We start from the raw sequence: 13,511 nt of genomic DNA, 5'->3' as shown, positions 1-13,511 counted from the left end.
GTGACTCGAAATATTAGTATATATTTTTGGAAAATGCTGCCCTGGGCAGAGGCACTGGTTAAGCATATTATTTACTTGTAAAAAGAATACAAATTATTTTAACAAGTGGTCTATTTAAAAATTAAATCAAAATAATTTTTTTAGTTTTCACCATCAGTATTCAGTTTGTAAACGTCTAATCTAGTTCGAGAGTCCGATCTGATCTGAGTTAGTAAAAATACATAAAACCCACAAAATATTTGTATTTAGTCCAAACATTATCACTATTATTACTTTTAGCATAACTCTAAATAAACTCTAAATAACCAGAAAGAATAAGTATCTAGGGTTTTCAGTTACTTCTCACTTGACTGTGTAATTCGTGTGCTGTGCGAGATTCCAAACCCTAACAATCTCGCCGCACAAACCATGACGTCGGTGGTGGTTCCTACTTCCGAAGAAGACGCCGCTCTTTCCGTCGTCCGATTCATTTCTGAGCTTACCTGGGCTGATGCTGGTCCCGAGGTAATTCCTCATTCCCGCATCGATCACTCAATAAGCCATCGTTTTTTCTTCTTTCTTCTGATTATGAAAAATGAGTCGAAATTGTTTATTGATTTTGTTGATTTGATTGTTTTTGGTTTTGGATTGAATTTGTTTATATTCACTGCGTGTTTTTTATGTGCGAAATTGAAAATTGTGTTTGTAATTTGGGCAAAATTTGGATTTCTTTTAATCAAATTAAGGTGTGTTTGTTTTAATTTGTTCTTTATCATTCTAGTGTGTTCTAGAATTTCTAATAAAATTTTGATGTTAAGAAAATATTATATAATTGATAGATTTCATTTTGGAAGGTTGGATGGAAGACTGTGATGATGCAACAGGGTTAGGTTGGAAATGTATGGAATTGTCTTTTTGTTTTTTGGGATTGTGGGTGCTAGAGGAGTGGTTTAGGGAATGAGAAAACTTGAAAGAAACATAGCAAATGTTAGATAAGTTTTTTTTTTTTTTACCATTTGTATTTCTGTTTTGTAGAATCAATTATCATGGATTTATGGTATTTGTGAGAAGTTGATTATGTTTTTGATTTGATTTATATTTGTGAATTTAATGCTTCTGTATTGGTTTGTTAGGCTGCTGAGCGTGAAGTTAGCCGACTCTGCAAGGAGGCTGAAGAGTTCATTGCTTTTGGGAAGTGGTTGGAGCTGGCATCGTTGATGATTACTTCTGCTGAATTGATCTTCTCAAAGGTTTCTGAAAAAGGTAGAATGCCTTTTTTTTCTTTTTGATACATACATAATCTTTGAATTGAATCATGAGGTATTATTTACTTTGCAGTGGTAAATTGGTGTAAACATGCATAGTTTGGTTGAATATAGCATATTAGCATTCATTTATGCTAACTTGATGTGTGATATTTCCTCGGCCATTTTTTGCTGCTTGATGATGTTGCATCTGTGGATTTTGTTGATTAATTCATTTTTCACTTTCTAGTTTGGAATCCAATTTGATGTTGCATGGATAGGTGTGATAATATGGGTGACAAATATTTGGGCAGAATGTAACTGTTAACAAGATCTGTTATTTCTTATGCCAGAGGTTGAGTCCATCTTCACTGTTATCTGCAATCTTGTTACAAAGACTGAGAATACAGATGAAGTGATGGAGATTGTGAAAGTTATAACTGCAAAATTAGTTCAGCAGCCAAATGAAAAGCCGGCAGTGCGATTGAAGATGTAATATTACATCCTACTTAGTCTTGAAATTTTGGTAATGCATGCTACTGTGACTACTTAATTTTATTATTTTTAATACATCTTTTCTTTGCAGTTTGATCAATCTGTATACTCTATTGGAGACTCCATACTGCCAGTTTTATGTCTACTTGAAGGCATTGAATTTAGCTGTTGATGGGAAAGTCACAGAATACATTATTCCTTCATTCAAAAAGATTGACAGCTTCTTGAAAGAGTGGAAAATAGGGGTACCAGAACAGAGAGAACTCTTTCTCGCGATCTCTAATGTTTTGAAGGAAAACAAAAGGTATAGCAGAAAGTTCTTTCCTTTTAGTGCAATTTAGAATATCTCCTCTTTACTTCTCTTTGGAGTAGGAATTTAACTTCAGGCTCTTTTCATCAGTATCACTGCTCAATATGCCAGTGGTCCTTTATCCGTATCACAATCTCTATATTTTAATATGAAAGGTATTTATTTGTGTTACATCTTTCATCCCAGTTTGTCAAAGGATTCTTTCAAGTTCCTCACCAGTTACCTGGCTACTTTTTCTGGAGAAGATGCACATGTTTTGAGTGAAGCCAAGGAGGAAGCTGTGCGTGCAATTGTTGATTTTGTCAAGGCTCCTGATGTATTCCAGGTAATTTGTGTAACAATGATGTTTAAACTATTGCACGGAATTATTGTTTCGGTCTCCCAGACTCCCATATTCAATCATAGTTATTAGTTGCATTTGGTGAAAGTAATATCTTCTCATACGGTGACAACTAAATTAAGAACTTCTGTTTGCCTTTTGGATTGTCTTGTCTTGTATATTTATTTTTCTCTTATAGGCAAAGCAGTCAAATTCGTTTTTATATACTGTGGAATTGCTGTCCCTTTTTGCCCATAAGATTCCGAATCCTTCACCAGGAAAAAATTGTTTGCTGCATTGAATCAATGGAATCATTAAAACTTTAGAATCTGCTTTTTTTTTTTTTTTTTTTTTTCTTTCCTGTGTTTTGACTTGCAACATCCTTGTTGCATAATCATTTTAAATAATCCCAACTCTCAGGCAGCCCCTTCTCCCTGTTGTGTCTCTCCTTTGTGAATCTTTCTTCTCCAGTTCTCCCTATTGCAGCCTCTTCTATCTTTCTGGTCTCGTGTCTGCGACTCCAACCTCTTCTTTTTTGTGACTCCAATGTGCGACAACATTGAAAGCAGTGTGCTTTATTTTCCAGTTTTCTTTCATTCCCTATAGTTAAACCACAAGAGGAGACTAGGAGCAGTGCATTGCACCTGAAGCTATGACCTCACCAGTGTTGTCAATTAGTGGGGCTATAGCGTAGGGCAATTGGAACAAATATTATTGTTCCGCAATATACTATTTAGTACAAAGTGCTGTCAAATAGCGGCTCTATAACACTGCCACAGGAATTCGAACAAACTGCTATTTTCGGTAATCCTCAATTGACAACATTGGACTTCACTTGTAATAGTGCACTGTTATAAATCAAATATATGAATAATGTAACTTTTTTAATGAACCATATTTTAGTGTTATCCAGATTCTAAGAAAAAGTTCAATTTTGACTTACCTTGTTTAGATGTTGAAGTCTGCTATTTTATATAATTTTTGTCTACAGCATTGAATATTCTCTAGAGCAGTCATAAAGTTGTATTTTGATTTTCATGTTGTAGTGTGATTTACTGAACTTGCCTGCTGTTGAGCAACTGGAGAAGGATGACAAATATGCTTTGTTATATCAGCTTCTCAAGATTTTTCTTACTCAGAGGCTTGATGCATACTTAGAATTTCACACTGCAAATTCAACCTTATTGAAAGACTATGGTAAATATTGTTCGTGCACATTTGATTATCATTAGTTATGTTTCCAGAGTTCTCTTCCGCCGTGTTTCTACCTAAATGTTTTGATGAAATAATGTTGTTTAGGCCTTGTGCATGAAGAATGCATAGCAAAAATGAGATTGATGTCGTTGGTTGATCTCAGCTCTGATGGATCTGGCCAAATTTCGTACGAACTTATCAGGGACACACTTCAGGTAAATTTGAATTTACTGTGTATGTTTTGTTTTTGCATTTTACCTAGCATAATTCAAACATTGCATCTCCTTTTCAGATCAATGATGATGAAGTTGAATTATGGGTCTTCAAAGCAATAACGGCAAAGCTAATTGACTGTAAGATGGACCAAATGAACCAAGTTGTAGTTGTTAGGTATGTTGTACCTCAACTTATGGCTTTTCTTCTGGCTATTTTACATGTGGACATGCACCTGATTGCTGTAGCTATTTTTTGTAAATTCGGTTCTAGTTTTAAAACATTATTCATACTTTAATGCAAGTGTTGATATGTGCAGTCATCATACTGATCGGGTGTTTGGTCAACATCAATGGCAAACACTGAGAACAAAGCTAGCAGCTTGGAGGGTAAATAATTTCTCATATATCATTTTCAGAATTATAAATTCGATGTTATTTTGTGCATAGAAATGTTTATTTATGTCATCCCTATTTTGCAGATATTTTGGAAAAATAAATTTTACCACATATAACAATAATGAGGATGACAATTGAATTCATTAATTTAGCTTTAACGGTAGAAAATATGAAAAAGGAATACTTTTGCTTTTGCAATTATGAATTTCAACCAATAACTTATTGTTTATTAATTTAACTATCATAAGTTTACCAATATTTTATTTTCGGATTTTAAAACCCTGTAAATTTGAATAGTACTATATATATTTGGATCTGGGACCTAATTACTTGTTTCTTAAACTATTCTTAAATGCAATTTTTATGCCTGCTGTATACACTTTTTATACTGTTAATTCACAGTGTATACATTTTCAGCTATTTTACCCACAAGATCCTTATGTTTCTGAAGAATGCTTTGCTTTCTCTTAAGCAGTTTTTTTCACTACATTATTATAGGACATGTTCTAGATGATGATAGTTCTATTGCACTTAATTAACTGTTTGATCATGTGTTTATAAAGATGGAAATGCCATTACTTTCAACCGAGCAACTTATTATTATTTGTTCATTCTTCTACTTGTAGGGAAATATTTCAAATGTAATCAGTACTCTTCAGGCCAGCAAAACATCGGAGGATGGGTCCCAGGCAGCCCAAGGTTTGGTAGTTCGCTGAGGACTTCTTGATCTGAAGCCATTTTGTTAAGTAACTAGATTAATCCAGGTCGAATTTTTTTTTAATCTTTAAGAGAGAGGAAGGAAGAGATTGTAATTTGTTCTGTTTACAATATTTACTTTTGTTTTAGTTTTTGGCTTTTGACTCTAATTGTACTACTAACATTAAGAGAGAAGCCATTTTGAATTTTGGATTTAAATTTGTTTCTGAGTATATTATATCGATGGACCGAAACCATTTGATGTTTAGTGTATTCTGATTTTTTTTTGTAGTTGGTGGAAACTGAGTGAATAAACTTAGAAGAAAATGAGTGAAAATGAAAATGAATTTTTAAAAAAGAATAAGAAGGGAGTTATTATGATAAATGTTCCAAAATTTTGAAATTGTTTGATATTGTTGGTAATACATGAAATGGTTGACGAGTTCAAGCTTTCATCCAAGTAGCAAGAGATTATTTACATCATTAGGTTCACATGGCACATTGTTATTTGCATAATATATAAAAGACTTAAATGTACTTTTGGTCCCCCTATTTTCAAAAAAATGAAGTTTTGGTCCCCCTATTTTAAAAATCAGTTTTTTAGTCCCCTTATTTTCATTTTTTTTAGTTTTGATCCCCCATCTCATTTTGGGGTTAATTTTGTTGACGTGGCCTTGTAATTAATGATGTGGCAACATTCATGTGGACAAATTTAATATCCATGTCATTATTATATATTTTTAAATTCAATAAAACTTTATTTATAAAATATTTTAATTATTAGAATTATATATTCAATTGAAATAATAATTGTTAAATCTTATAAAATATGAAATCTGAAACCCTAATTATCAAACCTTCAACTACTTGAATTTTATTATCCATCAGAGAGAATCCTTCCTTATGGATTTCATCAATCAAAGAGGACCATGTCCATGTTGTGATTGTTTGTTTTTTTCTTAGGTTTAATAAATTAGAGGTTGTGAATTTTGGGATTTTTTATTTTAATGAGTTTACGATGATGATGCTGAAACGTGATTATTTTGTTTTTGGGTTGGTAAGAAGAGTAGGATAATTGGATAAGTGGATGATGATAATGGGGGCTATGGATTGTTTGGTGTGATTTTTGATGTTTTTGAATTATTTTTTTATTGATTTTTTTTAAAAATACTATAATTTTAATAATTAAAATATTTTATAAAATTAGTTTTATTGAATTAAAAATAAATAATGACATGGATATTAAATTTGTCGACGTGGACGCTGATATGCATTAATGGCAATGTCACATCAACAAAATTAGCCCTAAAATAGGATGAGGGATCAAAACTCAAAAAAAGTTAAAATTGGGGGACTAAAAAGTTGGTTTTTAAAATAGGGGGAGCAAAACTTCATTTTTTTGAAAATAGGGGGATCAAAAGTGAATTTAAGCCTATATAAAAATATCATGGTAACCTAAAAAAGAGTTTATCATACGAAATTTTTACCGTCATTAACGATGATTAATTTATTTATGTCGGCAAACTTGTGGGACACACAAGAAGAGTTTTCTCTTTTTAACTAAATTTTTTTCATACGCATAGCCAAGAATTGAATCATTGACCCTCTATTTAAAGGGATCAAATTTTTTTCCGTTTGGACCAATTTATTTTTGGTAATATTATTATCTTTTATCCATTCTAATAATGCCAAATATCTTGGGTACAAATGTACAATATTCATCCACATTAAACGTCAACTGGACAATTTGTCTACCCAACACATTAACAATATTATCACGACAGTGTTGAAACAGAGTATTGTATGTAATATATGTACATCTTTTTCTCTATGCAAGGCACACAGTTTTTTTTCCTATACTCTGTATTGAATACATCTTTTCCTCTTTCAGCTCCTGGAAATTACACCCTGGCCCCGCCCTAGTAATGATCACAACCTATTCTTGTGTCCAAAGTCAAAAGTTGAAAAAGTAATACTACTTGATATGGTATGGACAATTAATATTAACAATATGGTTGAAGTTAATATTATCGAGACACAGTTGAAAAGGTCTTGCTAAAAGTAGAATATTGTTTTTATTATGTTATAAATGCGTCAACTCAGTGGATGTGGCAAGTGCCATGCTTCTAAATATTTGTTCATGTCTCCATAGTCAGCACAATCATCCTTTTCTCAGTAACTGCACTAAACTGTGTTCTCTTTCTTTCTTTGTTCTGAACACTTCAGTAATCAGTGTCTTGTACTTAACTGATTCAAAAATAATTAATTAATTTTCAAAGTCTGAACATGTTCTAGGATCAGAAAAGAGAAAGACGCCACATCTCAACTCAAAATTTTTAAGACATTAGGTTAATGAGTCATCTCTCTTCAGAAACAAGCTATTCGAGCATGTAAGGTTTATGCTTGACTCATTTAACTTATAGCTAATAATTGAGTTTTTTTTTATAAGCGCTAATAATTGAGTTTGATTATTTATTAAATAAAATGTTCATAATTTTCTTCACAACACTGGAATTTTTTTTCCCCTAAACTAAAAGCATCTGGATATCATAGAATCAATTAATATTCCAATTACGTTTGTACTTTAATTTTAAACATCTCAATTATGTTAACACTTCTAAAATCATCATGATTTATCTATAGCTCATAATAGACACGGAGATAAAAAAAAATGAAAATTTTCAATAAATTCCAAATCAAAATGTCTAACATCAAACGAGATAAATCCAAAACACGTGAATCCAAAGCTTCATTATTTTATTTCAGAATTAAATAAATGTTTGGAAAGAAATTATATTAACTGTTATTGTAAAAATAAATAAATTATATTAACTGTCATACTAAACAGTATTGTGGACTTAATTGATAAAATATAACAAAAAACATGGCCTTGCCGCCATGTATGCTTGTCCTTAGTGAACTTTCAAAGTTTGAATTACAATGTAGCAAAAACTTAATTAACATAATAATATATCTCAATTCTGATACACCCATGTGCCATTTTGCCAATATGAAATTTACAAATGTAACAGAGGAAGAGACAAATAAGTTTATAGATGTCCGCTTTGTCAGTGTTTTCACATTGCAGTCGTCCGGAAAACAATTTTAAAAGACCAACAATTTTAATATTAACCAAAGACACCTAAGAAATTTTTAGGAAAATGCACGAGAGATCTCCGTGGAAATCTCGTTATGTATATAAAATATAAAATATAATAGAGATTCCTTTTAATCAATCAATCAACAACCATATTTTGTAATTTTGATAAAAAACAAAAACCCATCTTCTTTTTATTCTTCTTGTCTAGCTAGTTTTCTATTTCAACATATTCCTCTTTCAATCTCATCATCACTACTCGATTTCTTTTTACGTTTCTGAAAAAATTGTATAACTTATTACCACGAAACCTAAAAACAAAGATCGAGTGGAGGTGCTGCGATGGAGTCGGTGAAACGTGTTTTTCAAGAAATAAAAAAAAAAGGTCGAGTGTTTGGTTCAGGTTCCAGTTCCAGTCAAGAAACGGACATAAAAGATTTGTACACTTTGGCAACATTGGTTGAAGAGATTAAACATCAGCATGTTTTGTTGGATCGACCAAACAAAGAGATAGACAAGCTATTGACTCACATAAGAGGACATGAAGAGCTTCTACGAAAAGGAAAGAAACTTGATCCATGGAAGTTTAACTCTGTTATTTACAGAGAGTTAGCTTTGGACGTTTCTGCTGCTCCTTTGGACATTGAAAAGTTGAAACGAGAAGGACAATTATTGAGGTATGAAGTGTTCTTAAGTTTCAGAGGCGAAGACACACGTGCTTCATTCATTTCACATCTATATGCTTCTCTTCAAAACAATGGAATTACTGTTTTTAAAGACGATGAGTCACTACAAAGGGGAGATCACATTTCAACTTCACTAATGCAATCAATCAAAGAGTCTAGAATTTCTGTTATTGTTTTCTCAAAGAACTATGCAGATTCGCAATGGTGTTTGGAGGAGTTGATGAAAATAATGGAATGTTACAGAAACATACGGCAGATAGTCCTGCCACTTTTCTACGATGTTGATCCTTCAGACGTACGTCACCAAACTGGTGAGTTTGGAAAAGCTTTTCAAAGTCTCTTGACCAAAACTTTGGAGAAGGATGCGTCGCGGAAATGGAGGGATACCCTTCGTGATGCTACTGCCCTTGCTGGCATTGTACTCGTAAATTCCAGGTAATTTAAGTCAACCATTGAACTACTTCCGATTGTGGAACTAAATTGGAATTAGGTACCGTTTGACCCAACTAAATTGGAATTATTTAATATATGTATACCTTTTCTTAATTTGTTTGGTTCGTATTTATATAGGGATGAAAATAAGGCCATCAAAGAAATTGCTGAAAAAATTGTTCATTTGCTTGACAAGAAAGACTTGTTCATTGCTGAAAAACCAGTGGGAGTTGATTCTCGAGTGGAAGATGCTATTCAACTGTTAGACATCCAACAATCAAATGATGTACTACTACTTGGGATGTGGGGTATGGGGGGAATCGGAAAAACAACTATTGCTAAAGCCATTTATAACACAATTGGCCGCAATTTTGAAGGCAGAAGCTTCGTTTCAAATGTTAGAGAAGTTTGGCAGCAACCTGCTGGAAAAGTGAGTTTACAAGAACAACTTTTATCCAATATCTTCAAAGGAACGACGACGAAGATAGAAAGTATTGATGATGGAAAAATCAAATTAAAGGATAGACTTTCTCATCATAGAGTACTTATTGTACTTGACGATGTGGATGAGTTGGAGCAATTGGATGCTTTGTGTGGAAATCGTAATTGGTTTGGTAAAGGGAGTAGAATAATTATCACAACTAGAAACAAGCATATAGTTGGAAGGAATGTAGTCGACAAAATATTCTCAAATAAAGAATTGGATGAAAGAGAATCAACTGAGCTTTTTGAATGGCATGCATTCAAGCAAGTGAGTCCTACAGAAGAATTTGTTGCAATTTCCAAAAATGTAATTATGTATTCTGGAGGGTTGCCGCTAGCTCTAGAAGTCCTTGGACGTTATTTGTTTGATAGGGATGTAAAAGACTGGGAGGATGTATTGGAGAAACTAAAAAGAATTCCCAATGACAAAGTACATAAAAAGTTACAAATAAGCTATGATGGTTTAGAGGATGATTTCCATAAAGCAATATTTCTAGACATAGCTTGTTTCTTTATTGGGATGGACAAAAATGAAGTTATACATATATTAAATGGCTGCGGATTTTATGCAGAAAATGGAATAAATGTCCTTGTTGAGCGGAGCCTAGTAACTATTGATGATGAAAACAAGCTTAGAATGCATGATTTGTTGCGGGATATGGGAAGAGAAATCATTTGTGATAAACCACGAAAGGAGCCTGAGGAGCGTAGTAGGCTGTGGTTTCATGAGGATGTTCATAATGTATTAGCAGGAAAAACCGTAAGAACTTCATATACCTTAGTTTAATTCTGAATTTAAAATATCAGCTTAAAGAAGAAAAATTAGCATATATGAAATAGTTATTAACATTCAATTGTTTTATTGAAACCGTAAGAACTTCAAAAATATGGTTGTGTACCATTTTGAGCACCAAGTTTCTGGTTTCATCACTAAAAAGCTGCGTTGTATATATAAGTTGTGCATGTTTTAATTTATGGTCGGATCTATTGCATAGGGAACAAAAGCCATTGAAGGATTAGCTTTGAAGTTGCCAAGAGATGGTGCGAAATGTTATAATACCAAAGCATTTACGAAGATGAAGAAACTCAGGTTGCTTCAATTTGTTGGTGTACAACTTGATGGGGATTTTGAATATCTTTCAAAAAATCTGAGATGGCTTTCTTGGAAGGGATTTCCTTTATCATGCATACCTGCAAACTTTTATCAAGGAAATTTAGTTTCCATTGAGTTGGAAAACAGCAATGTCAAAGTTGTGTGGAAAGAGACCCAGGTATTAATTTTGATTTTCACTTTTCTTATTTATGGATGAAATTTAAACAGATAGTTCTTGAATTTATAAGAATTTTAATGTAAATATTTTACTTTCACCTTTTAAGGTTACTGATACATGGTAGTTGCTTCTGTATATTTTTTGAAGCTTTTTTCCTAAGTCTTCTCTTTAATATTTATGTTTCTTGCAGAGGATGGAGAAGCTAAAAATTCTTAATCTTAGTCATTCTCATTATCTGACGCAAACTCCAGACTTTTCGAACATGCCTAATCTTGAAAAGCTAGTACTTACAGATTGTCCAATGCTGTCTAAGGTTTCTCATAGCATTGGACATCTCAGTAAAGTTCTTCTAATAAATTTGGAAGATTGTGTTAGCCTTTGCAGCCTCCCAAGAAGCATCTATAAGTTGAAATCTGTGAAAACTTTCATTCTTGCTGGTTGTAAAAAGATTAAAAAGTTGGAAGAGGACCTGGAACAAATGGGATCTTTAACCACTCTGCTTGCAAATAACACCGCAATAACAAGAATGCCTTTGTCAATATTAAGGTCAAAAAGCATTGGGTATATTTCTTTGCGCGATTATGAAGGACTCTCGCATGATGTATTTCCATCTATCATTTGGTCTTGGATGCCACCAACAAGTGCACTTTCATCCTTATTCCAAACATCCGTTGCCATGTCATTTATTGTGTCTTTAGATATACATATACCAGATGGTAGTTCCCAGGAACTGTCATCTATTTTCAACAATCTTTCATGGCTTCGAAGCCTATGGGTAAAGTTTGGCTGTGAACTTCAACTTTCTGAAGATGCAAAAATCATTTTGGATGCTTTTTACGCCTCACTTTCGAAGGAATTGGAATCGACTTCAGATACTTCCCAAGCATCAAATATGAAAACTTCTGCATTAACTCAAAGCTGCAGTCACTTGCACGTTTCTGAATCAAAACCTTCCATGAAGTCTGTTCTAATACAAATGGGCATGAATTGCCAAGCCACCAATAATCTGAAAGAAAACATTTCACAGGTTTGTCACTCTCTCTCTCTCTCTCTCTCTGTCTCTTTCTCTCTCTCTCTCTCTCTCTCTCTCTCTCTCTCTCTCCATTGTTTGTATTTATGACCTCATTGTTCTGGTAGTTTGATTTTTTATATAAATTCCATTGACTCTATTTTCACTTTTACAGAATATGAATGATTGGTTAACCTTCAATTGTGAAGGTTCTTCTGTAAGTTTTGAAGTCCCTCAAGTGGAAGGGCGTATGTTGAAGGCAATAGTAATATGCATTGCCTATTCTTCAACCCCAGATGACATAGCATCAGATTGCCTTACAAACTTGTTGGTGAAAAATTACACAAAGGCCACCATTCAGCTCTATAAAAGAGAGGCAGTATCGTCCTTAGGGGATGAGGAGGGTCAGAGAGTAGTATCAAGTATAGAACCTGGTAACAAAGTGGAAGTAGTTGTTGTTTTTGAAAACAGTTTCATTGTAAAGAAGACAACAATTTATCTGATATATGATGAACCGGTTGCTGAAAAAGTGGAGGATTCTCATGGAATAGATAAGAAAGTTATTCTTAGCAGTGTTGAAGAAAACAAATGCTTTGTCGGAAAGGTCTCTTCTCATGCGCAAGATAAGAGTGTTATTTATAGTAGTGGTGGAGAAAATGAATGCTGTGTAAGAGAGGTCTCTCCTCATGCACAAGATAAGAATGAACCTATTGTTGAAAAACTGGAAGAGTTTCTTGATGCACAAGTTAAGAATGAACCAACTGTTGATATAGTGGAGTTTCTTGATGCACAAGATAAGAATGGTGAAGACAAGGAAGGATTTGTCAGAAAGGTCTCTCCTCAAGTGCCTCTCATGGATGACTTAAAACAAAAGAGAAGGAACATTCTCATGAGGATATGGCAGACAGTAAAAGAATGGTTGGGTAAGCATCGGTGCTGTTAGTTGTGTTGGATCGATCAAATAAAGTTTTGAACTGTGGATTACAGGTTTTAAGCACAGATTGGTAGCTACTAATGCCCTGGTTTCTGAAGCATGTGGTTCTGGGGAAAGGCAAGCTGCCGTTGCAGTTGATTCTGAAGCTATGATCTTAATTCTGAAAGGGTAACTGGGATACTTGATTATTGATCAATAAAAATGAAAAGTAAGCTTAAATAGACTTGGTAGGTGGAAATCAGCCATGTTTCTAGATAAGTCATTCAATATGCAGAAAAATTGGGTAATCTCAATTTGCTTCAAGAAGAGTTTAGCTATGGGATAATGTGAAAAACATGTACCTAAACTTCTAATGAAATTTTTCTTCAAATTTGAACGAAGCAAAAGAGCACTTGCTCATAATATTTGTTGTTTATGTGTTTTTTTACATTGAATACCAAAAGAGAACTATCTTCAATATTTTAATGACGATTATTTATTCACATCATAGTGCATTTTTTTGTGGTCCGAGTCAGAAGAATCTATTGTTCTGTAACAGTGAATAGCATTGCAATGCAAATCACTAATGTATAGGCTTCATGGTGCTGATATATATATCGACAAGATACTGCAGAAGCTAGCATAGAACACCATCAAACTTGCTCTAGGCCAAAATTATTCAGAAATTACTTTCACTACGATTCAAAATAAACTTTAACTTTCTCCTCTGAGTCCGAACACAAATTATTCGATGAAGATCTTCCAATAAAAA

At 33.3% G+C, this 13,511-nt stretch overlaps 2 protein-coding genes across 3 annotated transcripts; both read left to right on the top strand.

Moving 5' to 3' along the window:
* The first annotated feature begins 252 nt into the window (after positions 1 to 252).
* Positions 253 to 5,116, top strand: LOC123906988 (eukaryotic translation initiation factor 3 subunit M-like). Its single transcript, XM_045957037.1, has 10 exons — positions 253 to 504; positions 1,113 to 1,242; positions 1,577 to 1,715; positions 1,810 to 2,022; positions 2,215 to 2,353; positions 3,394 to 3,544; positions 3,647 to 3,756; positions 3,834 to 3,931; positions 4,074 to 4,143; positions 4,779 to 5,116. Exons 1-10 carry the CDS (start codon positions 409 to 411, stop codon positions 4,866 to 4,868), a joined length of 1,236 nt encoding a protein of 411 aa, XP_045812993.1. The 5' UTR covers positions 253 to 408; the 3' UTR covers positions 4,869 to 5,116.
* Positions 5,117 to 7,982: 2,866 nt separating this feature from the next.
* On the top strand, positions 7,983 to 13,217 carry LOC123906985 (disease resistance protein RPV1-like). Of its 2 annotated transcripts, XM_045957031.1 has the most exons (6): positions 8,092 to 9,066; positions 9,202 to 10,306; positions 10,542 to 10,817; positions 11,008 to 11,844; positions 12,002 to 12,744; positions 12,814 to 13,217. In XM_045957031.1, exons 1-6 carry the CDS (start codon positions 8,288 to 8,290, stop codon positions 12,818 to 12,820), a joined length of 3,747 nt encoding a protein of 1,248 aa, XP_045812987.1. In that variant the 5' UTR covers positions 8,092 to 8,287; the 3' UTR covers positions 12,821 to 13,217. The 2 variants fall into 2 exon arrangements, with proteins under 2 accessions (XP_045812985.1, XP_045812987.1); XM_045957029.1 differs by having other exon boundaries at positions 7,983 to 9,066; positions 12,002 to 13,217.
* Positions 13,218 to 13,511: the final 294 nt, after the last annotated feature.

Source organism: Trifolium pratense, linkage group LG2 (genome assembly GCF_020283565.1).
Source record: "Trifolium pratense cultivar HEN17-A07 linkage group LG2, ARS_RC_1.1, whole genome shotgun sequence".
Lineage (NCBI taxonomy): Eukaryota > Viridiplantae > Streptophyta > Magnoliopsida > Fabales > Fabaceae > Trifolium > Trifolium pratense.
The sequence above is the reverse complement of the archived record's forward strand: the minus strand, read 5'-3'. Positions and strand labels throughout refer to the sequence as shown.